Raw genomic sequence first — 12,777 nt, 5'->3', positions numbered from 1 at the left:
TACTGAGCCACAATTATTGCCTTGGTATTCTGAAGTATGGAACATGAAGAAAGTGTTTGAGAAAATCATATTTTAATACTAAATTATCAATAAATCTCTAGCAGTGATAAATCCCTCCTCAGTACAGAATATACTAAATATTATATACAACCCTCCATTTTCCCCCTCTCAAACCTTTCTCCACTGAATCTCTTCTTTCCAGTGAGTCTCTTTTCTATTTTAATGTCATCATTTTCCCCCTACTATACTGATCTTGTGTGGGTAATTTCAGGCACTGTGCAGTCTCCCTAGCCTTTAGAAGAAAAAAAAAAATGCAAGATGTAGCACACACCTTTAATCCCAGCACTAGGGAGGCAGAGGTAGGAAGACTGATATAAGTTCAAGGCTACCCTGAGACTACATAGTGAATTCCAGATCAGCCTGGACTAGAGCAAGACACTACCTCAATACACTAAAAATTAAAATAAAAATTTTTTAGGCAAAATCACTAGGCATGGCAGCACACTCCTATAATCCTAGCATTTAGGAATTTGTGGCAAAAGGATCAGGAATTTAAGACTGCTCTGAGATACATAGTGATTTCAAGACCGGCCTAGACTACATGAGTCCCTATCTCCAATAATAATAATTGTAGTAATAATAATAATAAAAATATTGAGATATGGCTGCACAGGCTTCTAACCTCAACACTTGGGAAGTAGAGCGAGAAGATCAGGAATACGGGGCCAGCTTTGGCTGTTACATAGCAAGCTTGAAGCCAGCCTAGGCTACATGAGGCCCTGTTTCAAAAACATAATAAGACAAAAAAAGAAAGAAGAAGGCCGGGCATGGTAGCACATGCCTTTAATCCCAGCACTTGGGAGGCAGAGATAGGAGGATTGCCATGAGTTCGAGGCCACCCTGAGACTCCATAGTGAATTTCAGATCAGCCTGGGTTAGAGTGAAACCCTACCTCGAAAAACCAAAAAAGAAAGAAAGAAAGAAAGAAAGAAAGAAAGAAAGAAAGACAAGACGACAAGACAAGACAAGACGACAAGACAAGACAAGACGACAAGACAAGAGACAAGACGACAAGACAAGAGACAAGACAAGACAAAAGACAAGACAAAAGACAAGACAAGACAAGGAGTTCTCTGACCTTGGCTAGCCATGAAGTACCTATGTAGCTGAGGATGACCTTGAGCACCTGGTCCTCCTGCCTCCACGTTCCAGGGGCTGGGATTACAGGTGGACTGCGCCCATCCCTAGCTAGATTGTTTATTCACTCCTGAGACCTAAATGTTGGGAGGGATTTAGAGACAATAACCTAATCTCATGAAATTTCTACAAAACCTGGAAAGTACAGTCATTTCCTGAGGGATTAGTTCCAGAACCTTCTACAAATTCCAGACTCTATAGATGCTTTGGTGCTATGAAAATGGGTAGTGCTTGCATACAGCCTACACGTATCCTTCCATAGCCTGTGAACTAGCTCTAGGTCACTTAGAATATCTAACACAATGAAAATGCCAGTTTAACTAGTAGGTACATGTGTTATTTAATTAAATAATTTTAAAAGTCGTTTAAGTATTTAAGTAGTATGTGTCAGCTCTGTGTGTGGTCTATATTCACATGTTTGCACATGCATTGTGCATAGAGTCCAGGGGTTAATGTTGGGTGTCCTTCCTCTATTGCTCATTCACATATTTCATTGAGATGAGTCTGTGAAAGTGGTATGATGCTTTTATGAGCCCGAACAAATCTCTGATTCTCTGCTCTCTGCTCCCCACAGGTCTGGGGTTCCCAGTTGTTTACCTGGGTCCTGGGTAGTCAAACTCAGGTGGTCTCTGGTCCTCATGCTTTCATCAAATGCTCTTATTCACTGAGCTATTTCCTCAGCCCTTTTTTAAAAATTATTTTTTGTTTTCAGATTCAGTGGTTTAGTTTGATATGGAGGATATACTTAATTAATCACCATCCACTTGAACACCCCTAAAAGCAGGAACTTTATAGCAATCCTAAGTAGTTCAGTAAGTTCCTCATATTGTAGCAACCTTGGTCATCTCTGCCACAGCTTTCTTCCATCAGTACTTCCAGAAAATGGAGGCAAAATAGCTGCAGGTTAAAAAAAAAAAAGTGTTAGCCATTCACAGTAGCTGACATATCTAAATGCTCTTGCCTGTCTAATTTTATTTCGCAGGCACCTCTGTGGGCATATATTGCTTGTGCATGTGGCCTTTTCATTTACCAGTCTTTGGATGCAATAGACGGGAAACAGGCAAGAAGGACCAACAGTAGTTCTCCTTTGGGAGAGCTTTTTGATCATGGCTGTGATTCACTTTCAACAGGTATTGGTGCATTTTTAACGTTAATTATTATTATTATTATTAACTAATAAAACATAATAAACCACTGTTAAGGTAAATAAGTAGTTTGTTTTCAAAACAAGTAATTTTATATGAAATTACAGTATTTTTCAAGATGGATCAGATTAATATTTTTAAGGGAAATAAATTGATTTATACTTTTAACTCTTTAAGTTTTGATTTTGGCTTTTTTTTTTTTTTTTTCTTGCCTGGAGATCAAACCCAAGGCCTTGCATGTACTAGGCTAGCCACCTACTCTTTACTACTACTACTGAGCTACATCAGCAGCCTTGCATCAGTTCTTTTTATCTGTTCATTTGCAAGCAGAGAGAGGGAATGAGAGGGGGAGTGGGTGTGCCAGGGCCTCTTGAGAGAGGGAATGAGGGGGGGGGTGTGCCAGGGCCTCTTGGCACTGTAAACGAGCACCAGATACATGAGCCACTTGCTGCATCTGACTTTACCTGGATTCCGGAAAATCAGATCTCGGCTATCAAACTTTGCCAGCAAGCACCTTCAACCACTGAACCATGTCTCCATTTCTCCAGCCCCTCTCTTTTATTATTATTATTTTGTTGTTGTTGGTTTTTCAAGGTAGGGTCTCACTGTAACTGGAATTCACTATGGAGTCTCAGGGTGGCCTTGAACTCATGGCAATCCTTCTACCTCTGCCTCTTGAGTGCTGGGATTAAAGGCAGGCTCCACCACACCCGGCTCCTCTTTCGTTGTTGTTGTTATTATTATCATTATTATTATTATTATCAAAATACCCTATTAATTTGTTTGAGAAAAAGAGATAGGAGGAGAGAGTGAGTCGGTGGGAGAAGACGGATTAGTATGCCAGGGTCTCAAGCCACTACAGATGAACTCCTTGTGCATCTAGCTTTACGTGGTTTCTGGGAAATTGAACCTGTGTCCTTTGGCTTTACAGACCTTAACTACTAAGGCATCTCTCCATCCCAGCCCCATTTCATTTTGTTTTTTCAAGGTAGGGTCTCACTGTACCTCTGGCTGACCTGGAATATACTGTCAGGGTGGCCTTGAACTCATGGTGATCCTCCTACCTCTGCCTCCTGAATGCTGGGATTAAAGGTATGTGCCACCAGGCCCGGTCCTAATTAAGAGATTTTTTGATTAAAGCAATTATGCTTTAAGATATTAAAAAAAAGAGGTGGGCATGGTGGTGCACATCATTATTCTCAGTACGTGGTTAAGCAGAGGTAGGAGGACTGAGACTACATACTAAATTCCAGGTTAGCCTGGGCTAGAGTGAGGCCCTACCTCAGGGGGAAAAAAAAAACTGTCATAATTAGGGATAGGAATACAACAGTAGCAGACTAGTAATTCATGGCTTTTGTATGTAAATGAGCTTTATAGACATTCAAGGTTATACTATAGACTTGGTTTATAAATATGTGGTAGGGACTTAGATAAAAGAGATTAGGATGAATGAGCCTGGAGCACTAACATATAGCATTAGTTCTATGACAGTAATACTGAATTGTATATTGAAAATTTGATGAGCAGATTTTATATGTTCCCACCACATGGTAAAAGGTAACTATGGAAGTTGATGAGTAAGTTATGTTAACTGTAGTGACCATTTCACTATATCCAAGCAATATATTATATGACTTAAGTATATACAATTTTGAAAAAAGACTAGGAAAAAAAAAACAGTGCTAATAATGGATGTGTTACTATAGTTGAAGCGTAGGTCATATGTCTTTATTTATACTATATTAGATGTTTTTCAAATAATGCTTGTGGGGGACTGGAGAGATGACTTACCAGTTAAGGTGCCTGCCTGGGAAGCCTAAGGACCCAGGTTTGAGTCCCCAGTAACCACATAAAGCTAGATGCACAAGGTGACGTATGCATCTGGAGTTCATTTATTGTGTCTAGAGACCCTGGTGCACCCATTCTCTCTCTCTCTCTCCTCTCTTCTCTCTTCTGTCTCTCACTCAAATAAATAATAAAAATTTGTTGGTTGGGGAGATGATGAGTCGGTGGGTAAGATGATTGGTGCCATCATAAGTACCTGAATTTACATCCCCCGAACCCATGTAAAGCTTAACACTGTAAGACTAACCACCGTAATCTCAGCATGCCTACAGTGAAAAGGGAGGCAGAGACAACACTATATACTGAAAGCTTGGGGACCAGATTGCTTAGCAAATGCATTCTGAATAAGGGATCTGAAGCAAGGTAGAGAGCAAGGACCAATACCTGAAATTGTTCTCTGACCACACCCATGCGGAGGTATACCTGCACTCATTGAAAAACACGTACACACACACAATAATAATACTTGCATGTATTTCTTTTTAAAAAGAAAAATTTAGAAATTAACTTAGTTGAGCTGGACTTGGTGGTGTACACTTATAAATAATTCTAGCACTCACAAAGCTGAGGCAGGAAGAATGCAAGTTCAAGGCCAGCCTAGTCTACATAACAAGATATTACCTCAAAACAGGTAATTGACAAAAGAAATGAATTTATTTCTTTTTTCCCCTACCAACATAGGCTTCATAATAGGGTAAATTTCTTTCTAACTAGTCTTCTTAACAGAAATATCACCTGCCTTAATTGTTCCTCAGTTGTTTTATCATTTGGCACAGCTTGTAAAATACTCTTTAAAAAAAAAAAAAACTGATAGGGCTGGAGGAATGGGTTAGGGGCTAAGGCCCTTGCCTGCAAAGCCAAAGGACTGAGGTTTGATTCCCCAGGACCCATGTAAGCCAGATGTACAAGGTGGAGCATGCAACTGGAGTTCCTTTGCAGTGGCTGAAGGCCCTGGCATGCCCGTTCTCCCCTCCCTCCCTCCCCTCTCTCTCTCTCTCTCTTTCAAATAAATAAATTAAATTTTTTTAAAACTGATAATTTTATGTGAGTCTAAGTTTGCAGGTGTAGGTCCATGTCAAAATCATTACTTCAGTATATACTGACAACAGCTTGCTTGTTAGGAAAGCAGCTAAGTAAGCTCTTACAATATTTTTCTTCTTTTTTTAAGTGCTTCTTACAACTTTTAAGTCAAGATAAGAAAAATAAAATTTTCACTGAATGAAAAGCTAGTTGGGTAGCTTGAAAGGAAGGTAACTTTAGAATGCCAGTAATTTCTCTCCTCTCCTTCCCCTACAACCTTTATTTTTTGCAGTGATATTCCATTCTCATTATAGTCTGAATTCTAAGCTTTTATAGACGTCTTTTTTCCATATGTCACCCACCCATGACAGATAGTTACTTAATATGAAATGATAGTTAACCAGTCTGAAGCAAGTAGGTACTTTTATTTATTTTTTTACTTTTATTTATTTATTTATTTATTTGAGAGCGACAGACACAGAGAGAAAGACAGATAGAGGGAGAGGAGAGAATGGGCGCGCCAGGGCTTCCAGCCTCTGCAAACGAACTCCAGATGCGTGCGCCCCCTTGTGCATATGGCTAACGTGGGACCTGGGGAACCGAGCCTCGAACCAGGGTCCTTAGGCTTCACAGGCAAGCACTTAACCGCTAAGCCATCTCTCCAGCCCAAGTAGGTACTTTTAAACAACCTGCTTTGTTGTTGTTGTTGTTGTTCATTTTTATTTATTTATTTGAGAGTGACAGAGAGGGAATGGGCGGGCCAGGGCTTCCAGCCACTGCAAACGAACTCCAGATGTATGCCCCCCCTCGTGCATCTGGCTAACGTGGGTCCTAGAGAATCCAGCCTCGAACCAGGGTCCTTAGGCTTCACAGGCAAGCACTTAACCACTAAGCCATCCCTCCAGCCCCTGCTTGTTTTTTTTTTAATTGCTGTTGATTTTGGTTTTGCTTCTACCTTTGACACTATCCTGTAACATTTTTTATTTGTTAAGACAAGCTCTTTTAGTATACCTTGGAAGATTGTCCTTGAGCCCTTTATACTCCTACCTTAATCTCCCAAGTTCTGAAATTAGATATGCTAGCACAGTCAGCTATCCTGTACCATTTTGCTGCTCATTAGTACCCACTATCATGAAATTAGGTGAATAACTGGAAAAAATGCCATAGTATTTTTATAGTTGCTTTCAAAACTTTAGTTCAAAGGCTGAGCAATGGTGGTGCATGCCTTTAATCCCAGCCCTTGGGAGGCAGAGGTAGGAGGATCACCATGAGTTCAAGGCCACTCTGAGACTATATTGTGAATTCTAGGTCAGCCTGGGCTAGAGTGAGACCTGCCTCAAAAACCAAACAAATGAAAACTTCTATTAAGTGATGTAATGAAAAAAGATATTAAAATTGTGGTGCTTATAAAAGATTACATACATAGCATGTGGGTACTGGAGAAATGGCTTAGCAGTTAAGGTGCTTGCCTGCAAAGTCAAAGGACCAGATTCCATTCCCCAGTATCCACATGAGCCAGATGCACAAGGTGCTGCATGTGTCTGGAGTTTGTTTACAGTGGCTGGAGGCCCTGGTGTGCCCATTCTTTGTCTCTCTCTGCCTCTTTCTCTCTCCTTCTACTTCTCTGTCTCAAATAGTAAATAAAAAGTTTTAAAACAATTACATAGCACAAACTGTATCACAGTGTATCTTTTATCTCTTCTAAAATCATTACCAGCTCAGTTAATATCTGTTAATCATGTTGTTCCATTTTCGTTGATTCTTTTTTTCTACAGTTTTTGTGGTTCTTGGAACTTGTATTGCAGTACAACTTGGCACAAATCCTGATTGGATGTTCTTTTGTTGTTTTGCTGGGACATTCATGTTCTATTGTGCACATTGGCAAACTTACGTTTCTGGAACGTTGCGATTTGGAATGTAAGTAACATGACACTGGTGATTTTGTTTTTGCTTTCAAATATGGAGAATGTGCTTATAAGGATTATGTATTAGGAATTGGTCAAGTCACCACACTGGCTTACTTTTTAAAAATTAAACTATTATTTAAAACCACTTTTTGTTTGTCATAAACCTCCTAAACTTTTTTTTTAAGGAAATATCAGAACTTTCCAGCCAGTACTTTTAAAGTAATATGGAAAGCAGTAGCTTCTTCTCATTTATCTTCATTGGTCTTTCCTAATACTTTTTTCCCCTATTATTTTTCAGTTTAGTTCTGTTTTAGTTAACAGGACAAAGAAAAATGTATTTTCAGGACGATAACATAGTGAAAGGAAAAATAAAGTTTCATCTTTAAATATCATAGTTAGGTTTTGTTTTTGTCATTTTATTTATTCGGTTGACACACCCTGAAGTTATTACCAACAAAATGTCTAGTTTTAAAAATCAAATACAAATGTCTTTTGAACTCCAAATGGAGAGTCCTACACTGTTGGCCAGTACCTTTCTGTAAGGATTAGTAAGTAAACTAAACCAGTCTTGGAATGTGGTTAAGAATGGCATTCACCAGATGGTTTTTAACGAATTATCAAAGATCCTACTTATACCACTTAAGTTAATCTTCGTGGAGTCAGATTAATTGAGAAGCTAGGCGTGGTGGCGCACGCCTTTAATCCCAGCACTTGGGAGGCAGAGGTAGGATGATCGCCATGAGTTCAAGGCCACCCTGAGACTACATAGTGAACTCCACATCCCTGGTAAGAGAAAGCTAGGCTCCTTAGAAATAGTTGTTCTTTACATGCTTAGCTCCGATTTTTGCTAAATTTATTTAAATAGAACTTAAGAAAGCCTTATAGCAATAATTGAGTAAAGCTTATATTATAGATCATAACTAGAAAGAATTTCCTGGAATCATTTCAAAACAAAGGGATTTAGAGAATATGTTTAAGGCCTTCCTGAAGTTGGTATCCTTGTTAGAGAGCAGAAGTTATGTGTCTGTGCTTCATCACCTATTTATAAAGTGACCACTGCTCAGAAACTTGTTAGAGTTCTGATAGAAAACAATGCTGAATATGTAGACAGTTGTTCTCAGTATTGTTTTCATAGTCTTCATAAAACCACAAAATGCTAAAAATATATCATCATTTGTTTTTTCTTAATTAAATTTTAATTTTTAGTGATGCTTGTTTTTAGAAATGGTAGGATTTATTATGCTTAGATTTTACATCATTTATGTTTCATTGCTTATTATCTCACAGGTCTTTTGTTACAGTTTGGGATTTTTATTTTTTTCCCTCCTGGGAATTGAATGTCACAGTTAATTTCCAAGCTTATTTACCACTCAGTCCTAATGTATTTTCTTTCTCCTCCAAGTAATACAAAACCATTCATGTGCTGTGAGAATTAAAGGAAAAAGAAAATTAGCCATGAAGTAGGGGTGGGTGGGTTAAAACAGTACTCTTAGGAGTGATTTGAAATCACAGTTTTGTGTCTTTTATTTCTTAGAATTTCCCTTATGATGTTTCCTGTGATAAAGTATGTATTTTAGAGATCCACAAGCAGGCCCATACAGTTAAATCATAAACTGCTTGTAAGGAAGAGATAAGGCCAGCTAGGATTCAGAAAATCAGGGACTTTCTGTGCTCTGTCAAGGATAAGGGCTTTTATGCCAAATTTTAGAGAACTGTAGCAAGATCCAAAGCTGGGAAATAACAAAGTACCTTTTAGATAATCACTCTGGAAGCAAGGCAGAGGGCGAGCTGCTGTAGGTTGTAACAGAAGCAAGACAATGAGGACACTCAGAATGCTCCAAAGCAGAAATCCAGAAGTTGCTGAAAGCTAAACACCAAAATAGACTTAAAGCACATACAGGGAATGTTGTGGAAGATGGGGGTGTTAGGACTGTAAGAGCCACAGGGTGGGAGGGAATATCCAGAGATCAGAGGCATTTCCTCTACCACCACTATCCCACAATGACTGACTGCTGCTCTCACAACTCAAAACCCACGACTCCATGGTAGCACCAGCAATCCCACTGAGGAGGGCCCTCAGTGGAGTGGGTGCAGGGAAGAGGGAAATGTTGGTACCAACACATGCTCTGTCCACACAAAGTTTCTACTTAATAACAAAAAAAGAAGGGCTCAGTGTAATGAATGTAAGGAGCAGTGACGCTGCCTGATGCACTAACAGGATAGCAGCGCTGTTGGAGAGAAACCATAGTATATAGTCTGTTTAGGTGTAGAGAAAGAATGAGGGTCCAGACTAGAAAGACTCCCACAGCTCTTTCCTTACGAAGTTGCATTGAAGGTGGAGAAAGGCACTACTAGAAAAGGAGCCTATGTGAAAGGAAGGTTCTACCCAGAAAATACATACAAGGAATACTGAATATCCAAATAGAATGAGAATGGCAGAAAACTTAAGAAAGGAAGCTTGGGAAGAAGCACATGAGAATTACTGAACAGCGGAATAGGAGGATTCATGCTGGGATGAAAACCAGAAGAGGGATAATTTTTTTTTTAATATTTATTTATTTATTTGAGAGTGACAGACAGAGAGAAAGACAGATAGAGGGAGAGAGAGAGAATGGGCGCGCCAGGGCTTCCAGCCTCTGCAAACGAACTCCAGACGCATGCGCCCCCTTGTGCATCTGGCTAACGTGGGACCTGGGGAACCGAGCCTCGAACTGGGGTCCTTAGGCTTCACAGGCAAGTGCTTAAGCGCTAAGCCATCTCTCCAGCCCGAGGGATAAATTTTAAAAGCAGTTAAGTGGTATCAACACTCAAAATGGGTACAGAAAAATATATAGTGAAATTTGGCGGTATCAGCCATCTATTGTTTCTATGTGGTGCAAGAAAATAAACCAGATTGTAATAGGTGGGATAAATAAGCTACTTATACCTTATATAAGATTACTTATGAAATCTGTGACTGATGGAAAAGAGCAAGGAATTGATTGGAGAAGAGAATATAGGTTGAAAGGGGGTCTTTTGATTTTTAAAAATGAGCCTAGAAAGCAGATTGGTTTATTAAAAATATTTTATTAATTTGAGAGAGACAGAGAGAATGGGCATGCCAGGACCTTTTCCCACTGCAAACTCCAGACACATGTACAGTTTTGTGTTTTACATGGTACTGAGGAGTTGAACCTGGTCCAGCAGGCTTTTAACTGCTAAGCCATCTCCCCTACCTGGAAAACAGATTAAAGTCCCTGAGAGAAAGAGGGAACAAGGATGTTTTGTGGAGCAAGATAGCTGAAGATACAAGACCTAGAGTTATCCATGTGGGATATAACTCAGTGGTAGAGTGCTTGCATAACATGCTTGAAGCCCTGGATTTGATCACCAGAACCACCAAAAATTTCATTATAGTTAAGCTTAAAAATGTAGCAATACTGAGCCAGGTTTGATGGTACATGCCTTCAGTTCTATCACTCATGAAGGTACGAGGGTCAGCCTGGGACTAGAGTGAATTTCAGGTGATCCTGGGCTAGAGTGAGACTTTACCACAAAAAGAAGAAGAAGGGCTGGAGAGATGGCTTAGCAGTTAAGGTGCTTGCCTGCAAAGCCAAAGGACCCAGGTTGGGTCCCCAGTACCTGTGTAAGCCAGATGCATAAGGTGGCACATGTGTCTGGAGTTTGTTTGCAGTGGCTAGAGGCTCTTGCGTGCCCATTTCTCTCTCCCTTCCTCCCTTCTTCACTCAAATAAGATAAATAAAATATTTATTTTAAAAATCTAGCAATATTGGGCTAGAGAGATGGCTTAGCAGTTAAGATGTTTGCCTGAAAAGCCAAAGAACCCAGGTTCAATTCCCCAGGCCCCACATAAGCCAGATGCATAAGGGGTCGCATGTGTCTGGGGTTTGTTTACAGCAGCTGAATGCCCTAGTGTGCCTAGTCATTCATTTATTCTTTCTCTCTTTCTCTCCCACCCCTCCTTTCTTCTCACAAATAAATTAAATTAAATAATTGTTTTTTTTAAAAAAATCTAGCAATTAAGACCAGTTTACATTATAATCTGAATGTAAATTAAATATAAGGGGTGGACTTTTGATATAGGAAGTTGTATACAATGTTTAGAAATCCTACTTATACTGAATTTCCTTTAAATTAAAAGGCTACAACATTCATATAACTATGCCACAGGTATATTTAAGGAGATAGTCATCAAAATGCCAATATAGTGGAGGTATGTAGAATACATAAATATAACCCTAGAGTCTTAATGATAGCTTTAAAAACATTAGAGTTCAGGTGTTTTTCAAGAGTATATATAATAAATGTATATGACATGCTAAATTCAAATAACTTTTATATGCATGGAGGAGAGTATCAAAATTTAGTTTGCTTAATAAAGAAGATGGTCAACTCAACTGTAGAGCAAAGGAAGCTTTTTTAAAAAATTATTTATTTATTTATTAGAGACAGAGAGGGAGAGGGGAAGAGAGTGAGAATGGGCATGCCAGGAATTCTAGTCACTGCAAATGAACTCCAGACACCTGCACCACCATGTGCATCTGGCTTATGTGGGACCTGGAGAATTGAACCTGGGTCCTTGGGCTTCACAGGCATACACCTTAAATCCTAAGCCATCTCTCCAGCCCCAAAGGAAGTTTTAAATATGACTTTTACTCTGAGAAAGTAAAAGCAGAGTAAAGAAGATGAGGCATATGATTTATAAAACACATTTCAGTAGTGTTAGTTTGATGTTTACACACATACATGAAAACGGTCCTTAGAATTACTTCTTTACATGTAATAAATTCAAGTTATTATACTTTCAATAGCCTTATAAAATAGAATGATTATGAAATAAACTTTTTAGAGTAGGGCATGGTGGTGAATGCTGGTGGCTAAGAAAAGATCATAAGTTCAGAACCAGCCTAGGCTACCTAGTGACAATCTCCAGAGAGAGAGAGAGAGAATAACAGTTGGGCCTGGGGAGATGGTTCAGCAGTTAAAGGTGCTTGCTTGCAAAGCCTGGTGGGATTAGAGCAGCAAGATACTCTGGCATGCACGCACGAACAATTTTTAAAAAGATGGGCTGGAGAGATGGCTTAGTGGTTAAGCGCTTGCCTGTGAAGCCTAAGGACCCCGGTTCAAGGCTCGGTTCCCCAGGTCCCATGTTAGCCAGATGCACAAGGGGGCGCACGCGTCTGGAGTTCGTTTGCAGACGCTGGAAGCCCTGGCGCGCCCATTCTCTCTCTCTCCCTCTATCTGTCTTTCTCTCTGTGTCTGTCGCTCACAAAGAAATAAATAAAAATTTAAAAAATAAAAAAAATAAAAAGAAAAAAGATGTTTTGTTCTTAGTCTCTATCAAGTTGTTCTAATTCCTATTTTGAGTTTGTTCATTGTTTCTTGAACAAGATCTCTGGGCTGGAGGGATGGCTTAGAGGTTAAGGTGTTTGCCTGCAAAGCCAAAGGACCCAGGTTCGATTCCCCAGGACCCACGTTAGCCAGATGAACAAAGGGGTGCATATGTCTGGAGTTCCTTTGCAGTGGCTGGAGGCCCTGGTGCAACCATTCTTTATAAAGTATTCTTTAAAATGATTATGGACCACACTAAATGGAAAGTTCATATTTCTACTGCTTAAGTCCTAAACCCTCGATATTTAAGTATTTTTAGATTCAAGTAATAA

At 39.5% G+C, this 12,777-nt stretch overlaps 1 protein-coding gene across 3 annotated transcripts in view; it reads left to right on the top strand.

Annotated features, from left to right (window-relative positions):
• The window catches only part of Cept1 (choline/ethanolamine phosphotransferase 1), a 44,515-nt gene that overhangs the window by 12,718 nt on the left and 19,020 nt on the right, over positions 1 to 12,777 (top strand). For all 3 annotated transcript variants that reach the window (XM_004658998.3, XM_012948924.2, XM_045138761.1), the window contains exons 3-4: positions 2,180 to 2,327; positions 6,983 to 7,124. In XM_004658998.3, coding sequence (XP_004659055.2) covers positions 2,180 to 2,327; positions 6,983 to 7,124 — 290 coding nt within the window. The remainder of the gene's footprint in view (positions 1 to 2,179; positions 2,328 to 6,982; positions 7,125 to 12,777) is intronic.

The sequence above is a fragment of the Jaculus jaculus genome, chromosome 19 (genome assembly GCF_020740685.1).
Source record: "Jaculus jaculus isolate mJacJac1 chromosome 19, mJacJac1.mat.Y.cur, whole genome shotgun sequence".
NCBI lineage: Eukaryota > Metazoa > Chordata > Mammalia > Rodentia > Dipodidae > Jaculus > Jaculus jaculus.
This window is presented reverse-complemented; position numbering and strand designations above follow the sequence as displayed.